Genomic DNA, 19,530 nt, shown 5'->3' with positions numbered 1-19,530 from the left:
GATATTCCAATGCACCATTGTTGCTACTTTGTCATGTCATTGTTTCTGGTCAGTGTACGCAATCTTCTTGAAGCAGTCAATTAGATGGTCCACTGTTTCTTCAGCTTCTTTGCAGAGACAGCATTTGTTCTCTATTTCTGTCTTCTCAATTCTGGCTTTACATGCATTTGTTCTTAAAGTGAGGTCTTATACAGCCAGAATTAGACCCCGTGTCTCTTTCGTCAACTTTCCTGCTCTTAGCCATGTTGTTATCTGCTTTGCCTGCTACTATTTTTGTGTCCTGGCCATGTAATACTTTACCTTGCTGTGTCTCTCTTCTATTTTTCATTTGGTTTTTCTTGTAGGCCAGTTTGGTGTCTTTGGTATTTAGTAAGCCTTCATGATATACTAGCTTTAGTGCCTCTTCTTTACTGTCTTTCCAATATTCTTCCAATGCCCTTTTTCACTTTTTCAACTGTCTGTGTCCTTGCAACATTCTATGCCCATCTATGCTCCTTGGTAAGTAGACAGCCATGGAATGTTGCAAGGACACCAGACTGTTGAAAAAGAGAAAAGGGGCATTTGAAGACTATCTGAAGGACAGAGAAAAAGATATTATTCAGTGCTAAATGGGATTGGACATGAAAATGCTAAATTTCTCCTGATAGGATTGCCCCGAGAATATTTAAACTATGTAAGTGACAATAAAAGCTAGATCCTTTTTTGGAGTTAAGCCTGACTAAGATACTTAGTTCTTGGGGGGGGGGGAATAAACAATTGCTTTAAGGTGGATCTCCACACAATATAATCCCTTTCCTTGAAATTGTGTAAGGGTTTAATTTCATTTTTTTAACTTCTCTTTATTCATTAATTTATTGCTGTCATCAAGAAACAGTTTATTTCTTTCTCATGCTGACAGTATAATATTGGTTATAAAACAAACAGGCAATAAGAATATTTTTTAAAAAAAATTTACATGAGTTTGAATTAGATTGTGCCCATCATAAATAAGATCATTGAAAATTACAGTGGAGAAAAGGAGAAAGGCTTTGGCAGTGTTCTCAAAGTAAATAATAATCTCAAAGAAATTGATGTTTCCTTTATAATTATTGGTATAAATGAACATGTTGGATCTTTCCCTCTCAACAACATGCTTTACCTTATTACTCTTGTGTGTGAAAATTATAACTGCATTCAGGCAGTTTAATACTGCTAGATCTAAACTGTTCTTAGTTCAGAGAAATTGCTGCAGCCTTTCATGCAGATAGTCCTTTGTTAACAATCACAACTGGGACAGGCAACCATCATTAAGCAATGCAGCTATTAAGCAAGAAATCACATGACCATAACAGACTTACGACTTCACTATGTCATGGTTGTTAAGTGAATCACAACCGATCATTAAGCAAGACACCAGACAAACACCATTTGTGATTTTACTGCCATTGATTCTACTTGTCAGAAGCTGACTGTAAAGTGTACAGTTGGTGATCATATGATCACGGGGACACTGCAATGGTCATAAGTTCAAAGGCCAGTTGTAAATTTACTTTTTCAGTGCTGTTGCACTGTCAAACAATTGCTGAACAGGGCACTTGTTATATAAGAATACTGTACTTTTCTTTATGCAGGTCTACAGAAGATCTAGAACTAGTTCACGGGTAGGCAACCTTGGCTCTTTTATGACTCATGGACTTCAACTCCCCGAATTCCTGAGCCAGCATGGCTCAGGAATTCAGGGAGTTGAAGTCCACGAGTCATAAAAGAGCCAAGGTTGCCTACCCTGAACTAGGTTAACAATTTACATTGCATTTGAGGATGAGCACTTCAGGAAAAAAAATATTCCTCAGAAACCTGGGTACATCTTGTGAATAGTGAAAAATGGATGGAAAAGAGACAACAGAAAGAAGATTCAAATAGCTGGATATATCTGCACTTGACCTCATCTTGAAATGTAACAAAGAAAAAAAAAAGACTATTCAGATATAGATAAGCTACACCAGGCTTCTTTAAATTTGATGGTGCCTTCCCTGATGCTTACCTCAGCAGATTGCAACACATGACTTTGACCTCAGAAGTATGGTCAGCTCTGAATAGTTCTTGGAAGAGTTCCAATAACGAATTCCAGAGTTGTTGACTAGGCTGTGAGTTTTTTAAAAAAAACAAAACTGAAAACAGACACATTTCCATAGCACTGCTTAGAACAGGGGTGTCAAACTGCCGGCCCACGGGCCGAATGTGTCACGTGGAAGCCATGCCCACCCCATTGCCGGCAATGGCAAAACTGGCCAGATATGTTGCGTGACGTCACATGACATCGCGAGTTTGACATACCTGGCTTAGAGGATTGCATAGATGCAGTTAACTGGTGGCAAGGTCAGTTTAGGGATGTCTTTTTTTATTTACCTACATATTTATTCCTTCCAGAAAGGATTTTATAAAAGAAACTGAACCTTGGTATTTTGTCTGAATGAATCAGCATCAACAAACACTCTAAAGGTCTCAGAAGTAAAATGGAAAGCCCAGAAGATAAGTTCCATAACGTTGGCCTGTGATTTTATGGCTAAATGTAAAAGAAGGATTCTGCATATTATTTCCTCCAGTTCTTTTGGGATCTTTCCTTTACATTTTCCCTCACTTCTCTATTTACTAATTTGCTTAAAGAATCCACTTTTTCCTCAGAGGAAAAGTCAATCCTTGGGCTTTGGTATGACAGGCATACAATGCAATCACAGGAAAAGTATGCAAATGTAGGCAGGCAAATGTCCATTTTACATCTCAAATAATTTCCTAATGTCATGTCCAAATTATTAGGGTCAGTTAAGTATTGCAGGACAGACCAATAGTGGTGTTGTGGGCAATATATCAGACTGATGGGAGAACCTAGGTTTACATGTAATTATGGTTACTAGATGAATTTGATAGCTGGAATGAATCCAGAATGTTTATTCTCTGGCTGGAATTAATGGTGATCTTTGTCTAATTGTCTATCAATGCTATCAGCCAATCATAACAGGACTGTGGCTGGCAGGTGGCTTTTTACTGGCTAATGTTGCTCAGAAGGGAAGAGTAACAAAGCCAATGGGCTTAACCAAAGGTTGGTTTAACACCACTTGCATATGTAGAATTAAGGTACTATCTTGAGGTGGACCATAGATTTTATGCAGGGACTGATTTCTGCTTGCTCACATATGAGTGGAAGGCTAACTCTAGAGCCCTGGAAAAATGTCTTCACTCACTTGAAATTTTCCAGTTGGGCAATTATGTATTTGCCGGATATTGTTTTTTAAAACTTCTATGAGAACTTGAAATAGCATAAATAAGTAGTATATGGGGAAGGGCTATTAAATTATGTCCTTATCTGACTTTGTTATTAAAATATCTATTTAAGAGGTGCTTCAACTGCATTTTCAGCTTTTGGACCAAACAGCTAGCAGGGAGCTTGCTGTTTGGAAAGCAAAACAATACACACTTGTGTGCATAGTGTTTTACTCAGAATCTCTCATGCCTGCTCTTCATTTTAAAAACCTTTGAAAAGGCCAATAACTGTTAAATTAACTTATATACATATCTATTTATCAGCACATTCCACCAAGACAGAAGTTGATTTGTCTTTCTCTATGATCTAAAACACTTTAACTTAACTTTATTTAATCTGGTGTTTCAGATGAAACCAACTTGGACAACTTCCCAAATTTGACTGATTTGCCAAATTTCAAAAGCCAAATCCACCTCTTCCAGAGGGCATCCACTTTGAAAGATTAGCAATACCCAAGGCACTTAGACTTATATACCCCCTTACAGCCCTCTCTAAGCGGTTTACAGAGTCAGTATATTGCCCCCAACAATCTGGGTCCTCAGAAGGATGGAAGGCTGAGTCAACCTTGAGCCTGTAGCTAAAATCCTGAGAGTGAGCAGTGAGTTAACCTGCAGTACTGCATTCTAATCACTGTGTCACCACGGTTCAGGCAGACAGACTTCTGTCTCTATAGTATGGATTCAGAATAATGTGTGGATTGACCATGCCAGTCATGTTCTTAATGCAACTGTGCTTATTAACATGACCAGCTGACTTAGAATCATATATGTCTTTCACTCTTCAGTCAGAAATGTTATGATAGAGTTATAGTTATAGTTCTTTTTTACAACATCATTTTTACAACTATCAACAGGAAGGAATAATGGTTATTAAAAGTGGTAACTCTTAGAAAATGTCCTGTCATTTCCTTGAACCGTTTCCCTGGCAAACGGCAAACTTCATTAGTTGATGGATTCAATCAACATATGTTTGTTTCAATTGTTGAAGTCCTAAAATACCAACTACTACTACTACACTTTGTCTTCCTATTGGGCAGTTTCTTCCTATTTATCATTTAGAGCATCATGCTCTATCTCACATTCATTTTTATCTCTCTGAACATCCATAGTCAGAATTTGAAGGACCTGAATATTGTTTCTGACTTCTAGCAGAGACTATATCTTCATTTCTTGCTCTGGGTTTTTACTTTCATCCAGTGCATTTGATAGTGCTTTTTCCTCTGTCCACTTTCACTCTCTCTCTCTTTTTTCTTTACTATAGAGCTTCTTTCTTAAAGGGTGGCAATTTGAACTCCAATTCCATTACTTTTTTTGTCAAAGCTTTGCTGCAAATGTATTCCAGACTGTTTTCAGAAAGAAAAACGAATACCACAAACATTGAAGGTCACAATTGCAAACTCGTTTGTTGATCTTCCAGTTATCTTCATAAAGCACCTCAAGTAGAAAGGTTTTTATTTCTTCTTGTTGTTCCTTAGCTTCTCACATAAATCAAGTACAATTGACTTAGAGGTAAATTGGTCAGAGTCTCCGACAAGATTCTCCAGGCAAACTAACTTACTAATCTTGTACAACCTGCCATATTCTATTAAAAATGTTTCTGTCGATTTTTAAAGTTGACTGATTGCTATCATTTAAAAAAAATCAAAGCATTATTAAATTACCCCAAAATAATCAGGATTTTTTGTGGAAAGAAGGGAAGGAATAACTAATAGGAAGGCATTAGTATAATAAATACATTTTACAGGTTAATTTTATTATTTTGAAAAGTGGTGGACAATAGAAGCATTGGGCAGGAGAATATTTGGGGGGGGGGAGGAAAATACAACCCAATAGATATATTATTTATCTGAATGTAACAAGAAGCAACAAGAAAGGATCTTTCTCTTACAACTTTATGCAGTAGAAGGACATGGCTTCAGTATTTTCTGCACTGGGGGGGGGGGAAGCAAAAACAGTCTGTATCCTGAGTTTTAAGAAAACAGAAATTACTCTCTCATAGTAATTGTTTTATGTTCTCATCTACTGAACATAATTTTAGACCTCAGATCTGTGCCCATCCACATGGTATCAAACCTCAGCACAGACTTAGTAAAACTGACTTCTAAATAAATATTAGATGCTAATGCCATTTAAGAATATTCATTAATAAATACATGTAGTGAAGAAGAAAAAAGTACAACTCATCCACTGACTTGACAAAGATGTAACTTTTCATCTTAAGCCCAAAGTTAAATTGTGAAGAAAGCGTTTGAAACTTTTTCTGGGACTACTTTAGTTTCGGCTCCATGTTCAAAGTAAAATTAGATTAAATAAAAGGTTCAGATGAAAGAAAACAAACAAAATCTTCACAATTATCTAATTCTACCTGCTATTCTTTAACCAAATAAGACTTCGTGTTCAGCATTCATATGCTGAATAAAATAAATGTCGGTGACAATAAGTATGAGTCTTGCTCCTTCAAAGTTCATTTGTTACTATATTACTCAAAGTAAGTATGGTTTCAAGATATATTTCCAACAGAAAGGGAAATGATTTGCTTTAGTAAACAACAGTAATAGTGAATTCAGTCTTTGCCTGGGTTGTGGTAATGGTGTCCTGCATACTTCCTGATGTATTCATATGCTTATTTTTTTTCCCTACTCACCATAGCTGCTCTTTTAACCCTTTACCCCTTGCTCTTCAGTCTTCTTCAGGCTCTCCATCCCGTGATCACATACAGTTTAATTCAGGGCCCCTGGAATTCAGCAGCACTTCCTGGCCAGCTTCTGCGGCAAGGGTAAGCGAATTCTGCAGCAAATGTCATTCTGCATTATGGCAGTGAGAGTCTGGAACCATCTGCCACTCATGCATCCACCTAACCCAGCGTTGGCTGCAGAATTCCAGGAGCCCTGAGCTTTTCCATGGCCATAGAATTGCTCATTGGCTGTGGAATTTCTTAATTGGGAGGGAACAATCAATACGCCACATACTGTATGATTTGTCAGGTGGCTAACTTATGTATCAGTGGAAGTAGGTGGACACTCCATGCCAGCACTTTTGTTGTTTGTGAGATTAATATATCAATTATAATGTTTAATCAAAACTCTGGAATCACAGCACATCTCTACTTCTCCATTTATACCCTTTTCTATATTGTTCTGAGAGGATATAAAAAGAAGGTCGCCATTTTGAATCCCCCGGGTCCAGAAATATATTGCTGTAAAACATCTTCTGCATCATATGTCTTGGGAGGGTAACTTAGGGAAAATGTGTAAGTTTATAAGTTGGACATCAGGCAGCAGAAACAATGTACCTGTAACCAGTTTTTTCATATTGGTTTTACATTTCATTGGACATGATTGAAGCGGGAAGTGAAAACCCAGAAATAAGAAAAAAAAATCATATTCAATTTTCTAAGTGGCAAATACCTTATTGCAGATACATACGTAAATATGCACAGAATGCAGCAAGTAAGTAATGGATTGTTACACTGAAGAGGAAATGATTGTTTCTTTGAGGTTCAATTGCATCTTTAATACCATAAGAACTTCTCTTCTTGGCCAGATCAAGGAACATTTAGTCTAGCATGCTGTTCTAGAGCAACAGGATGGATGCTTACAAGACGCCTACAACCAGGAAGAGTAACCTCTATATTGGCTACACCAATGTGAATGATAAACACAGATAACTCCTAACTGTAGTCCCTAGCAGGGATTATCAGTGTATATCATTGATATTGATTAGTGGTTAAGCCTAGAAACCAGGAGGCTATGAGTGTTAGTCCTGCCTTAGGCAAAAAGCTATCTAGGTGCCCTTGGCCATCTCTCAGCCCTGGGAGGCAGACAATTGCAAACCATTTCCAAGAAATCTTGCCAAGAAAACTGTAGGGCCTTGTCTAGGCAGTTGCTAAGATCAACACTGACTCCAAGGCACCCCAGAAATACATACGAGCAAGTAAGCTGAATATCCCAAACATCAGTATTTACATATTAATGACTAATGGTGGTAGCTGGTGCATTTTAATTATCTTTTCTTTTATACAGAACTTCTTCTCTTCCTATCCCACCTTCATGTATGTAATTGCCAATTTCTATAGCTTGCTGCCTCAACAAGACAGAAAACCATAACATTAAATCTGAAACATCAGCACCACGGTTATCACTTTTATAATCCAAACAGCCTATAAACAGAACAGTAGCAAAGTAAAAATTTTATGACAAGTTTTAGTTCTGTGCTTTTCCTTTGAGAAAGTATTTTTTATACTCTCACTGACAGATGATGCCCTCTTGTGGAAATAATGTTCTTGACATCTAAAAGCATGGTTTTGAATTTTTCATTGGCTACCTAGTGATAGGACTAGAATAGGAAAACAGTGCTGAAAAGAAATGAGACAGCCTTGGTATGGTCCACTAGCCTCTCTTAACTCTCTCTTAACTATTCCTGCCATATGAAATCTTCAAATTTTTATAAGTCCAGAACTACACACCAAAGCTTCATACTTTTTAAAGTGGTCTGCCACTGGTTTTCCACTGAAAAACTTTGGCTTGAATGGTATAATTTGCAAGATTCGGATTTTGGGAAGATGGCTTCTTCTCGCCTTAATGCATTCCCTGCTCCTGGTCCTTCCTGCCAACATCCTGGATTGACTATCTCCTCATCCATGCTACTAGGTAGACTCTCCAGTGTTGAACATTTGGAATGCAGGGGGAAAGGGAAAAAAATGCTTGTAAAATGCATTGATGGGAACTATTTTTCTCTATTCTCTCCTGACTGGCAGAGAAGTAGCAGCTGAACTTTAATGAAATGTCTGATCAGATTTTATTTGAATGAAATGCAATCTGCAAGGCACTTAGGGAGCAGATCAAAACTCCCTGTGGGATAATAGTTGCCATCTTCATGTGCCAGGATGTTTGACTCAGGCCTCTAAAAGGAAACACACCCACATCCCACCACCATACACTTTTTACATATGGCACCTAGGAATACTTCCACCTTCTTTCCCTGAGAGTATAAATTTTTCAGTGTTGCAAAGAAAGCCCCATTTTTAGGCCTTGACTTGCCTTATGATTTGTAAGCACAAGGGCTTTTCCAATTCAAGATTTGCATTAAGAATGTCTGTCTGTATTTTGATTGTGTTTCCATTGCACAGCTGAACTGTAGTTTTGTGTCACAGTATAAGCAGGGAGTTTTCCAGTTAGCAACAACCACCAACTTTGTTTTAATTGTGGGGTTTGGAAGTTTTGCAGTAACTTGGCCTCCTGATGCAAGCAAAATCAGTACTGTATGGGCAGAAGTGTGGGGAAAACACAGTCTGGTTTGATTTTGCCTGCTTTCATCAGGGAAGTGGGTTTTTTGTGTCTAGTTAATGACAAACATATTTAAATGTTGTTTGAACTTAAAATGGAACAGTCTTTGTTTTGCCCAAAATTGCAGTTGCATCTCTGGCAGTTAAACAAAGGCTAAACATATTTACTCCAGAGTAAGTTATACTCAGTGGGAGCTTGTTCTTAGCAAAATATCCTTTGGACTGGGCAACCCAAACCTGCAAGTGTTGTATGTCTTTTAAGCTGCTGGTGGTTACAGATTTTATACTCAAGAGAATGGAGGTTAATGTAATTAAGACATTAGTTATGTTACCATGATACATATCAAAACACAAACAGGCCCTAGCTATAGGGCAGATGTTTTCATTTGTAAGCTGATTTGAAATAGTTTTGATTCTAAAGTTGAATATTTAAATTTTGAATTATACTATTTTATTTTGTTATGCTCGACTACAAACTGAAACAAATTTCTTTCCATCCCATTACCTTCCCCATTTTGCTCCTGGATTATTTTAAAAGACTTTTTTTCAGCAGATAAAAGTATTCTGTTTCACTGGGGAAGAAATTGTGCACCTGATGCAAATCAGCAGTGCCTCAGCATGCCTGCAAATGCAATCCTTTAGTTAGCCAGGCACAGTCATCTTCTGCATTTAATACCAGCTATTTTTCTCCATCCCTGCTGGAAGAAAACTGTTCAGTTTCAGAGTACCTCAAAAGTTGTGCATTTTTCTCTACCCAAATCAGGTGCAATGTGCCAGTTTATGCATTAGGCTTTAGCAGATTTGACAATGGAAGTCTGTTAATCCTTCAAAAATCATGAAGGTGACAAGTTCAAATTGATCTCATTGAAATACCAGCTATGATCTTAATATACAATGACTTTACTAGCAACTATGAGCTGCCAATAAAGAGAATATTGTGTGTCATCAAGAGATATGGACTACAAGCAGTCCGCGACTTACAACAGTTCCTTTAGTGACCGTTCAAAGTTACAATGGCACTGAAAAACGTGACTTATGACCATTTTTCAAAGTTACAACCTTTGCAGCATCCCCATGATCATGTGATTAAAATTCAGATGCTTGGCAACTGCTTCATATTGCTGTGTCCCAAGGTCATGTGATCACCTTTCACCACTTCTCACAAGCAAAGCCAATGGAGAAGCCATATTCGTTTAACAGCCGGGTTACTAACGTATCCACTGCAATGATTCACTTAACAACTGTGGCAAGAAAAGTCATAAAATGAGGCAAAACTCACTTAACAAATGTCTTACTTAACAACATAAATTTGGGGTTCAGTTGTGCTTGTAAGTCGAGGACTACCTGTAGTGCAAAGCTTTGGTATCTGTTGCTGCATGATACGGTTCTCAATTGTAATTATGAGGGACAACTGAGGCACCAAGGTGGAAAGGTTTAGACAAGAAGTGTCCAGACTTCACAGAAAAGAGGGAGAGTTTTTTAGCACATTATTTTCCTCTGTGTGGCAGAGATCTCTCTATGTTATGAGTATGGGTATATTCTTTATTAACCCAATGATCTCTTTTCCTGGAGCTGCTGCTACCAAACATCCTTCACCTCCTTTAAAATACTGTATAGTTAGTTAAAAAACCGCTTCCCAATGGTAGTCTAGATTCACATTGTTCATTATATAGGTGATTTTTGGTGGAGTAGAAAACGTACGTCAAGTATTACAATCAGGGCCATAAGGATAACTACTGTATATGCCAGCGTATTAGGCGACCCGGCGTATAAGCCAACCCCCGTCTTTGTCGCCGAGCCGCATTCCTAGAACGTCATCTTATACACCGGAAACTACCAGTATTACCGGCGTATAAGACAACTCGGCGTATAAGACGACCCGTCTTTGGCGCTGAGTTTAACACTTGCAGAAGTCGTCTTATACGCCGGCATATACGGTACATCTACCTACTCTGTCTGTCTGTCTGTCTGTCTGTCTGTCTGTCTGTCATTTACCTCTATCTCTATTTATCATCTATCATCATCTGTCATCTATCTATGTCTATCTATGTCTATCATTTCTCTATATATACATACATATATATCCATATCCATATCCATAATCTATTTGTTGACCATCTCATTGTTACAGTGACCCTGGAGTCTTGGGAAAATTTTATCGTATTTTTAAAGTGAGAAGTGCTTTCATTATGCATCTTTGGAGCATAGTCAGTAAGATCCAACATACTGTGTTTGGATGATTTGGTGAATGGGGTCATCTCATTTTAGCAAATAAGGAATTTGAAAAACAAAATCTTTGGTGATAAAACTGCAGCAAACCAATTGGCGGGAGGGGAGCTATGTTGCATTAGTTCTTCACCAAATTCTTTTTCTAAACAAAACTAGCTTGTTTTGTTCAGTTTATGATTTATTTTCTATTCCTCCTTTTTTAATCACAGGGAAAAAAGAAAAGACGAACAAGAGAAAAGCAGCAAGACTCCAATTCAGGTAAACCTGCTGGTGTAAAATCTAGCACATTATCTGGTTATTAGTCAAAACAGATTTCTTCCAGGATGTGTAACCATGGTTATTGGGGCTATCTATGCTTTACTATCTGCACTAATCTTTCTAGCTTTGCCACTATCTACAATTATATATTTGTCTGCTATTCCGTGATGACAATATCAAGAGACCAAAAGTAACTAATTCATGTTAACCGCAATTTGACGTTATCAACTTAATCCCATCAATTTAATTTAAAGTCTCTTTACATTTGTGGCTGTTTCAGTTTTTTTTCAATAAAAAATTAGGAAAGCTTAAGTTAAAACATTTATGAAACATTTGACTTCCAATCCAAAAAGCCATTTTTGCTGCAACTACCAAATATACAAGAGGAATCTTTTTAAGACCAAAGGGCTCCATATTTTAAAAAATAAAAAAATAAAAAGCTATGGGCGATACATTACCAGGAAACTGAGTGGGTTCAAAGAGGAAAAAACATGTAAATAAAATAGATTTTAAAATAGATTAAATACAATTCTGCCTTGGCAATACTTGCCAGATCCTGTTTTTATAACTAATTATCTATATTGTGGAAAAGTAGATTTTATGGTGTATGCTTTTCCTTTATAATCAATTAAGATTAATTGCTATTTTTAAAACGTATAAAGGAACTTTCAATCAGCACAAAGGCCTTAGTTTAGGGGACTAGAAATAGTTAACAGGCATGATGCCTGTTAAAACTGTAATAACGGTTTCTAAGAAGGATATAAAAACCTTAACAGACATATTCTCATATATGTTTTTAATATTAGTTTCTCCTTAAAATTAGTTTTCACATATTAAAATGTAATGAATCCATTTTGCCATTAGATAGAACACTTGGTAAGATGCCAACGAAAAAGATTAATTCCAAAATATTTCTTAAATTTAATTTATATTAAGCACATTTTAAATGTTAAATTCATTCTGGATAATGAACATTAGTCAATTTCTCTTTACATGATTCTTGAGCCCTTTTAAAAAAGAAAAGAGAAAAAGTAAAAATTATTTCCAAATCTTCAATAGCAAGAAGAAAGTTCTCTGAGGGCCCCAGCCAAAGCTTTTGGAATGTAAGTTTCCATACATACTGTAATATTGGCTATTGTCTCATATACCTTTGTTCTAGCAATCACATAATTGTCTAGGTCTCAGTGTTTGACACATGAGCTTGGAATCCCTGTTATCAACAATAAAAACAACAGATTCCTATAGAAATTTATTGACGCAGCCATATTTTTTTGGGACTAAGCATCCATGAGCTGAAAAATGTCTACAGAAAACTCAGTCAGGCAGAAGTACTATAAACCCATGTGAAAGCTATGTGTCTAGCTAGAGGATGATCCCTTGCACCACCAGATGCTGCCTCAATCACAATGGCTGGGTGGGCTGGATCTCCAAGAGCTATTGTTCAGCAACATCTGGAGGGCTACACTCCTACTTCTGATCTAGACTGTAGCTAAGTATCATTAATTTCTAAGTGATTTCTTGCTTCCCCCCCCCCTAACCTGTTTAACAATAAGGACTTAGCATATAGGATGTCATATGGGGAAGAATATAACAAAATTCTAATATAAAAAGCAGACCTGCTTGCTTGTTCAACAGAATTTCAGATCTAATCAAACCTAAAGGGCTTTTTCATATATTCTCTAAAAATGCATAGGTTGAAAGACAATAGTGACCAAAATAAAATAAAGAATAAAACCCTAGTATTTTATACTAGTGATCTGCAATTTATTTTCTTAATCATTGCATTTGTGGCTCTATCAAATCTATTTGTTTGAACACTCACTTTTTTTTGGGGGGGGGAGAAAGATGATGCTAGTAGACATTTATGTGAAGAATTGAGTTTACATGGCCTGTTTAGTTTTGTCTTCAGCAGCTAAATCAACGTTGCATCTTTTCTTTCTTCTCCTGCTCTTGCTGCTGTTTGTGCCTCTGCCTTGCCCATTCAATACGCATGCTCCTTGTTCAGATCCTGCCTCTCCTAAGAAATGCAGAGCTCGTTTTGGCCTCAACCAACAAATGGACTGGTGCGGCCCATGCAGGTGTGTATCAGGAACTTTCTCGCTTTGCAGCCTTGTTTCTTACCACAAAGATGGTTGTTCTCTATTTTGATTTATCTCTCTTGCATCATTTCTGTAGCTGCCTTTTCTAACTCTACTAATGGTGCTGCTTAGGCTTACTCTCAATTTCCCACATGCTCCGTTTGAGTGACCTACAGATGCCTTTCTGCATTTAAGGCTGAAGAGAGAAATTAGTAAAATATCTTAGCATAGTATATGGGGAGGGCGGGAACTTTAATTAGAATGGTATACAGAAAATGATTAAATTTTTGGAAAAGGGTATCAGGTTTATTTAAAATGGACTAAATGTAAAAGTGGCAAACTATCAGATTACTTTTTCATGAATCAGCAACCAAAACCTACTGACAGGTACTATATGCCCTTCCTTGCCAATTGCCAATCCAAACAGTATGGCTTCTATGGGCTTTTTAACATGTGGTCCTCCACGATTCTCTCTCTTCTTAGTAGTCCTTTAATAAAAATGACTCCTGCTCCTTAGAATTTTTATTAAGGAAGCAATGACATGTATTATTCTTGGTATCAGTTGATTTCAATACTTATGCATCAACAGTTCCCTACAACTGGTTGTTTTAGTTTCTTATCCTGGCAAATGAAGCAATCTGTGGCTGAAGATAATGTAAACATACAGTCCCCACTTTTTTCTTCCAGAACAGATTCAGACTATTTTTAAAATAATGAATGGAAAAAAAAGCTGTAACACAGGGCTCTTCAAAGATGGGCTTTTATATAGACAGAACTTCCCAATATTTATTTATTTTGGGAGGGGGTAGGATTTCTAAGCAAAATAGGATTCTGCAAATGTAATACAAACCTAATGGCTTCCATTTATGATAGGAACAGTAACAAAGAAGTTATCTGTAAACCAAAGTCTATTTGAGAGATACTGTAACACAGAAAAGGAAGAACACAGAGCCTTCAAACTTTGAGCAATCCTGGTTCAGATCCTTCCTTTCCCATGGAAAACAGATAAAAAAGTATCTACTCACTTTTCCCATAATAACAGCGTTATCTTGCTTTTATTTAGAATAGAAGACAATTTACTTTTCACACTCTTGTCATACTATTGATGGCTCTCAGTACTTTTCTTTGAATTTGGAGAGCTACTTAGCCCTAAGGAAAACCTCGGTGCTCTTTGGAAGCACAATGTCGGGATGTTTATTCTAGATTTGGAAGATCAGGATCTAAAAACATGTTCTCTCAGCCCAACCTGATTTTACCCAATTTGTTGATTCAAGCAATCTGAATCCTCCAATTAAATACAGAATGTTTACTTTGATGATTGGTATAATTTCTTTCAATGCTGGTTTATTGAGCGAAGGAATTCAATACATAATGGCTTCTGTAACAATGTGCAATGGTTGCATCATGTCTACCTAGCCATCAGAACGCTGAACCTCTAGAAAAAAAACCCTTTCAATATTCATTCTGATCTTGTTATTTGCTATTAAATGTTTTCTTTTATAAATGGTATCCATATAGAATACGTTATCAATTAATGTTCAAGACTAGAAACAATAGTGAACTTCTCTAGCAATACAAATATGGCACTCTTAACTTTTCTTTCTGAATATATTTATACTGAGGTAAGAATTAACATTTTGCTTGTAGTGATTCCAGATTAACAAAAGTAGTTGAGCTGCATCTTTGAAGCTAATTCCTTACCTCCTCCTCTTCTAAAATGTGATGCACAAACCAATTTGCACATCTGAAAGGGAGCAGGATAGTGATTATGTCTAGATAGGCAGCACAGCTGGATCTTGGTTGTTGTTAGTTGCGAAGTCGTGTCTGACCCATCGCGACTCCATGGACAATGTTCCTCCAGGCCTTCCTGTCCTCTACCATCTTCTGGAGTCCATTTAAGCTCACGCCTACTGCTTCAGTGACTCCATCCAGCCACCTTATTCTCTGCCGTCCCCTTCTTCTATGCCCTCAATCTTTCCCAGCATTAGGCTGTTCTCCAGTGAGTCCTTCCTTCTCATTAGGTGGACAAAGTACTTCGAGTTTCAACTTCAGGATCTGGCCTTCTAAAGAGCAGTCAGGGTTGATCTCCTACTGCAATTCAAATCCTTGGCTTACAGGTTTATCATTCCCCAAAATAATACGAGTCTACAAATTTTCAAATGTGGCATTCCCTTGAGGTTGTTTCACAATGCAGTAAAGACCTCCAACTTTTAAGACAATTGTTCCATTTCAGTCTGTTTTAGACTCCCTCTCTTCATACTCCCACAGAGCTTGAGTTATGAATGTGGGCTGAGAAAAATCTTCTTTGGCAAGGCCTGTGAGAGAAGATTGAGAGTGCCTTCTCAACACAGGGGAGACATCTCCTGCCATAGGCTGGAAGAATATAGCAGAGCATTATCCAGTGTATCCTAGGCAGAGGCAGCCAGTGGCACCATTGGCCTACTTGTTCTTCTCAAGATAATTGGCCAGGAACATTCCCCAGCAAGTGCTAAATAGGTCAGACAGGTGACAAGCATATGTCACCTGTCCTGACACATGCTTGTCAGACTTTTTGACAGCCAATGCCAAAGGGACTTGAAGTGAAATTGCCACCAGTTCTTCCCATGTTGGTCAACAGTCCACAGATGTGTGGCTGACTGGCATCAATTGTACAACTCTCCAAGGTATAATGGCCAAAATATCACCATTACTCCCCCTACTTTCTTTTTGCATTTATAAGCTGAAAATTCTCAGATTGAAGTGTTTTGAAGCTGGCCACTTTTATTGCATGCTGCAAAGAACTCTGTTGTACTGGTCAAAATCAACCTGTTTGGAAAATCTTTATGTACCAAGAGGGCTCATATAGACTGCCTGTGGTGTCTGCTATAGAACTGCCTAGAATATATCCATCGTAGGGTTGCACCATTGATCCACTCCCATAAGCTGAAGACTTTCCAGGCTACGTAGCTTCATTGCATGCTATGCCAGGCAATTTTGAAGTTGTCTGGCAGAAAATCCATCAACTAATCCTGGGTGGAAAGACTGAGAGAGTTCATTTCCCACAGCCTTTGCCCGAAGTGGTTTGAGAGCACATAAATACCTTAATCAAGGTGAATTAGATTGCATTTTCAGTGAAAATGAATTTGTTTGCGTTCACAGTTCAAGCCTGATTGTCAAAATAAATATTTAATGATTTGCCCAAGCTGTAATGGAAATATGCAGAACTGCAATGGAAAATATAAGATTATAGCTTTTAAATTAATGTGACATCCTTTGTTAGTCAAGCTAGCTAGTCAATGAATTATAATTACTTCATACTTAAGGAAGCAGAATAATTTCTGAAATATGCTCAAGTATGGACAGAGCATCCTTAGAATTACCCCTGCCAAAACCACTACTCATCTCTAATTTTTTTTTTTGGGGGGGGGGGAAGAGGATGCCTTTGACTTCTGTAACGGTTGGACAAGTCCCTGCAGTTTTTAGATAAGATTTCAAGTGGTTTGCTATTGCTTCTTTTCAAGGGTTGAGAAAAATTATTGATCCAAAGTCATCCAGTTGGCTTCATGCCTAAGGTGGAACTAGAACTCATGGTCTCCGGGTTTTAGTCCATTTCTAGTTTCTAACCACTACACCCAACTTAAAACATGATCTGTTCTCCACATAAGTCCTAAAACTAAATTAAGAAAACCCAATTAAATGACTGACTCAAAAACATTATACTTGTTATTTATTGGGAATTATCGAAATCTACATATTCCTGTGTGGTTTGGGGTTTTTTTGGTTTTTTTGGCTTTCAGTAACCCCTTGGAGAGCAATAACCATAATTAAACATTTCTGATAACTTTTTATCTATTTTGCCCATCGGCTTGGAGAAATGTTAGCAGTTTTACAGTTACACCCCCATCTAGTGGTAAAAAATACAACTTGACAGTAAGTTTTTTTTTTAAAAAAAATGCTTCTTACAAAAACTTGAGTGATAGAAGAACAAATATGTTTTTCTGTATAAATCCTTGTTCCTTAGACACTATACTTGTATGACATGCTATAATGGTTTCATTTTTTAAAATATGACCTTGTAAATTCACCCTTTATTTACAGATAACTCTCTTCACTGTTCTTAGGAGGAAAAAGAAGTGCATTCGGTACCTACAAGGAAAAGGACACTGCTCCAGCCCAATTTCTTCCAATGGAAGTACTATAGATTCCCCTCCCTCCCCTTTGGATGTGCTCCAGTGTACATCCCCTGCTTTTATTCCAAACAAGCTCGCTGCTCCTGCTGATCTTATACACCAAAACCAAGCCAATCCTTCTTCTTTATCTGCACATCTCAAAACTGCTACAATCACATCGGGACTTCCTTCTAAATATTCAACAGTGCCTCATAAATCCATAGTGCCAAGTGAATCCTCAGGGTGCAATATGGTATCAATAGGAACATAGTACTAATGTGACAATAAGGCGCACAGATTCATCAGGCACTTTGCTGATTGGTTCTGCCGCATACAGAAGCTACAGAGAGACAACTTCAGCGTGCCATCAAATGGTAGTCTTAAAGTCAGTCAAAAGCCAAATCAAAAAACAACAGTACTGCAGCACTAAAAGTGTTGTCTAAGTAAGGACAGCAACAGTCTCTTTGAAAAGTATGAAGATAAACTTAATTCTGGTCAGTAATTGAATTACTTAATTCCTTTTCCAACTGAGATAAAAACAAAATACACTGATTTAATTGCAGATGAGAGATGCTACAAACATTAAGGCATTTATTAAACTATTATAGTCAAAATCCTGAGTTTCAGCCATCCAATAGATATTACACATTACAAAACCAGTATTGAGTGACAAGCTCAAATGTTCCACAGAAAAAGTATAAAGCAACTTTTAAGAAACTAAAATATTTAATTATGCCTCATCTTTGGGATCAAGGGAGGATGGCATTAATAAATGTTTAATCCAGCAGCTTTATTAGGTGATAAAATAGGAGAAAACATTGGCTGTGAAAGTCTGTCTAGTATTCCAGGCATAGGGCTGTGTGCATCACAATTTTTTAGCTGTAAAGATTTTTTTATGCTATCTACTGTAAAATATGCAAAACTCAAAAATACTTATTTTTCACAGGTTACCGTGCTTTTGCTATGTAATGAATGGGAAATAAGAAAATGATATAAGTTGTGCCTCTATAATCACTAAAAAAATTACTCTGCAGTCTTTGTGGCTTTTTAAAACCTTGCCAAGATATACCCACCATCTATTTCAAGCCAATTGTGATAGCACACTCTACCTATAGAATCATTTCTACAACTGCAATATTGAAGCCTAGTCATATTCTTCATTCTCTGTATCCCTTTTGTCTGTTCTACAGGGAAGATATTTATTTGAAAGTTATACGCTTCCCCAGAGCCCAATTCATTTTCAGTGCTAAGTAAAGTTGATTGCTTTGAACTTTAACCATGTAATCCACACAGATGGTCCCTTTCTGGTGCTTACTTTAGGGATAGTAGTTTTCTCAGAGGACAAATTTAGAGTCACACATTGATACCAACCAATCCCAACATACTGAGATAACATCAATGGAAGTGCTGAGCTACTGGACAAAGGATAGGAAAATTCATAATGTGGAGTAGCTGAAATGGGTGAGTCACTTCATTATCAATGATAAAGTAGATCCCTATCGCCTTTACAATGGTATTTCAACAAACCCTACATTAACCTTTCTGGAAATCAAAGGAAGGTTGCAAAATAACAGCCCTGAAGTGTTTGCAACCCACTTCTCTAACTTTATGGACTTGAAACTAAATCACTTCACTCCATATGAAAGGACCTTAATAAATCTGAACACGGGTGTGAGCATTAACATGACTGGCTAGCATGGACAAAGAATATATAATTCCCTTTTTTTTCCTCCTATGATATTTTTTCTAATGTGGCATGAACTGACATTAAAACCCATTAATTCACCACTCGTAGAGCATGACAGATTACTAGCCCAAACATGTCTCTTGCAGAAGTTGTGAGCAAATGAATGATTAGTGGTTTCTCTTATAATACATCTTAAACTCACTGCTGTAATCACTGTTACGGTCGATGAATCAAAAGTAACTTTTTCAATCAACAAACCTTGTAACTAAGGCAATCTCATAAAAATCTAGCCTTTATTTGGAATAAGAGATTTTTCAATTAAAGACTGATTTTGCATTACGTTTTTCATCTCTTTTTTTTAAACTAAAGCACTATTCTGAAATATTCTTAGACAATTTTTTTACTGTTTATGATATCTCCTTGGGCAAAATCCAATATTGCACCGGTGGAAGATGGCTTGCACAACTAATTATTCTCTTGTGCTATCACTCAATCCCTCCCAGAACAGATGTGGTGGGGGAGTAGGGGTGGGGAGGAAATGTAGGCTGA

General features: G+C 37.2%; 1 protein-coding gene across 7 annotated transcripts in view; it reads left to right on the top strand.

Annotated features, from left to right (window-relative positions):
- The window catches only part of TCF7 (transcription factor 7), a 163,102-nt gene extending 143,782 nt beyond the window's left edge, over window positions 1-19,320 (top strand). For 2 of the 7 annotated variants that reach the window (XM_039337484.1, XM_039337482.1), the window contains 3 exons: window positions 5,981-6,073; window positions 11,020-11,068; window positions 17,247-17,469. In XM_039337484.1, the coding sequence (XP_039193418.1) occupies window positions 5,981-6,073; window positions 11,020-11,068; window positions 17,247-17,326 (222 nt within the window). In that variant the 3' untranslated portion in view covers window positions 17,327-17,469. Of the gene's footprint in view, window positions 1-5,980; window positions 6,074-11,019; window positions 11,069-13,073; window positions 13,147-17,223 lie in introns of all 7 variants that reach the window. The other 5 variants (XM_039337487.1, XM_039337485.1, XM_039337488.1 and 2 more) reach the window with 4 other exon arrangements.
- The last annotated feature ends 210 nt before the right edge of the window (window positions 19,321-19,530 follow it).

Source organism: Crotalus tigris, unplaced genomic scaffold (genome assembly GCF_016545835.1).
Source record: "Crotalus tigris isolate CLP2741 ecotype Arizona unplaced genomic scaffold, ASM1654583v1 scf7180000017680.1116333, whole genome shotgun sequence".
Lineage (NCBI taxonomy): Eukaryota > Metazoa > Chordata > Lepidosauria > Squamata > Viperidae > Crotalus > Crotalus tigris.
The sequence above is the reverse complement of the archived record's forward strand: the minus strand, read 5'-3'. Positions and strand labels throughout refer to the sequence as shown.